At 46.3% G+C, this 2,037-nt stretch overlaps 1 protein-coding gene across 1 annotated transcript; it reads right to left on the bottom strand.

The window, feature by feature from the left end:
• Nucleotides 1–380: 380 nt before the first annotated feature.
• LOC112022618 (uncharacterized) lies at nt 381–1,145 on the bottom strand. The gene has a single exon (XM_024055238.1). It carries the CDS (start codon nt 1,143–1,145, stop codon nt 381–383), a length of 765 nt encoding a protein of 254 aa, XP_023911006.1.
• Nucleotides 1,146–2,037: the final 892 nt, after the last annotated feature.

Raw genomic sequence — 2,037 nt, 5'->3', positions numbered from 1 at the left:
CCGATTCTGAGAGTGATCACTAGAGCATCATCATGGGGCTAGGTGGTCCCACTCTTGTCTTCCTCTGAAAAGCTCAAGGTTGGGTGAAAATTCCTTCTGGCCCTCTTCAACTCTGGTTGGGACTCGTCAGCAGAGATCTGGGCCACGAAAAACACTCGCAAAGGGCGCGTGCCTGTTCTTCCTGGTCCAGCCAAGATTACATTGATCGTCCCTGCGGGCGCCCTCAGGGCATTATCCCTCCTCAGCTCCTGGTTGGTCTGGCCTTGATGGTCACCAGGGTGATGCAGAAGGTGCTTCAGCTTTCCTTCTCGGACTAGCTGGTCTAGATAGCTCCGAAGATTCCTGCAGTTCTCTGTAGTATGTCCGTGGTCCCTGTGGTACTAGCAGTAAAGGTTCTGATTACGCTTCGTGGATTTCCCTACCATCTTATTCAGCCACCTAAAGTATGGCTCACTCTCAATTTTCGCCCATACCCTATGCACTGGCTCTCGGAATACGGCCTGGACCGCCTGCGTGTCGGCTGCTCCAGATTGCCCCACAAAGTCTCTCCTTGGGTAGGTGTTGTTGTATCGATCCGACCTAAAATCCTTCCTCTCCTGAGGGATGGTCTTCTCCTTTCCTTTGTCCTGTAGCTGGTCTTCCTTCACTCGCTTGTACTTGTCGATTCGATCCATCAGTTGGCGCATACTAGTGGCAGGCTTGCCAGTCAGAGATTTCCTTAGGCCATGTCCAGTCGGGAGACCATTTTTGAAGGTACTAATAGCCACATCATCAAAATTGCCCTCCAGTTCATTATACATCTCCCAATATCGGCCTGAGTAGGCCTTTAAAGTCTCTCCGTAGTGCATGGACAGAGACAGTAGCATGCTGAAGGGCCGTGAGGCTATGATGTTTGTAACGAAGTGAGAGCCAAAGGCTTGGGTCAGCCGTCTATACGAATCTATGGAATTCGGCTTCAAGCCATTGAACCACCTCATCACCACTAGACCCAAGCTAGAGGGGAAAACTTTGCACATCAACGCCTTGTTCTTAGAATGGACAACCATCCTTTGGTTAAACTGGCTCACATGCTCCACGAGGTCCGTTTTGCCATTATAAATGGAGAAGGTTGGCTGCTGGAACTGCCGAGGAAGGGTAGCCCCCATAGTTTTAAAAATCTGACCGGACCGGCCGATCTGACCGGTTCAACCAAGAACCGGCCTTAAATCCGGTCCGGTTATGATAAAAAACTGGAAATGATTAAAAAACCACTGAACAATAAAAACCGGAGGTCCAATCGGAAAAACTGAAAAAACCGAAGGTTGAACCGGTTTATAACCGGTTGGAGATTTTTTGTCTTTTCCGGCAAAACTATGCCGTTTTGGTCCTCTAAATTACCTCTAAAATCCTAAAAACTAACCCTAAATCCCTAACTCCCTAAGCCGAAAGCCCACCCACACCCTCAGACACTCTCAACTCTCAAGTCTTATCTCACTCACCTCACCTTAAGCTCTCAGACTCAAACATCTCAAGATTCTCAACTCGCTCATCTTGCTCTGCGGCTGCGATCTGCCTCGCCGAAAGTCGAGCTCACTCTTCGCTGCCTCAAGACTGTTTGTTCGCTCACCTCAAGGCTCTCTCTGCCTCAAGCAGTCATGCGCACACTCACAATCAAGCAAGCTGAGTTTTTTTTTTTCCTTTCGAAAACAGAGTGAGCTTGAGCTTGACTTTCGAAAACAGAGTGAGCTCTGCCTCACGCACCTGGGTTTTTGCCTTTGGGCTATCGTATTGGGCTTCTCGGCATCTGGGTTTTGGGTTTCCTTCTTGGTTGGTCACGCACCTGGTAATGTTCTTTACTTCTTTTCTTTTTCATTTTCGCAGTTCTGTTTTTTTTTTTTTTTTTTTTTTCATTTCTCTGATTCTCTCGGCTTCATCAGGTAAGAAACTAATAATTAATATTCTTTTTTTTTTTTAATGATTTTGATTACTTGATTTTGATTTTGATCATTTCTCTGTTCTGTTTTTTTTTTTTTTTTTTTTTTTGGTTTTTTTTCTGAT

The sequence above is a fragment of the Quercus suber genome, unplaced genomic scaffold (genome assembly GCF_002906115.3).
Source record: "Quercus suber isolate HL8 unplaced genomic scaffold, Cork oak 2.0 scaffold_60, whole genome shotgun sequence".
Classification (NCBI taxonomy): domain Eukaryota; kingdom Viridiplantae; phylum Streptophyta; class Magnoliopsida; order Fagales; family Fagaceae; genus Quercus; species Quercus suber.
This window is presented reverse-complemented; position numbering and strand designations above follow the sequence as displayed.

Bases quoted from the DNA above. Each gene is read 5' to 3' on its own strand.
- LOC112022618 (XM_024055238.1), bottom strand. From the start codon at position 1,145: ATGGGGGCTACCCTTCCTCGGCAGTTCCAGCAGCCAACCTTCTCCATT.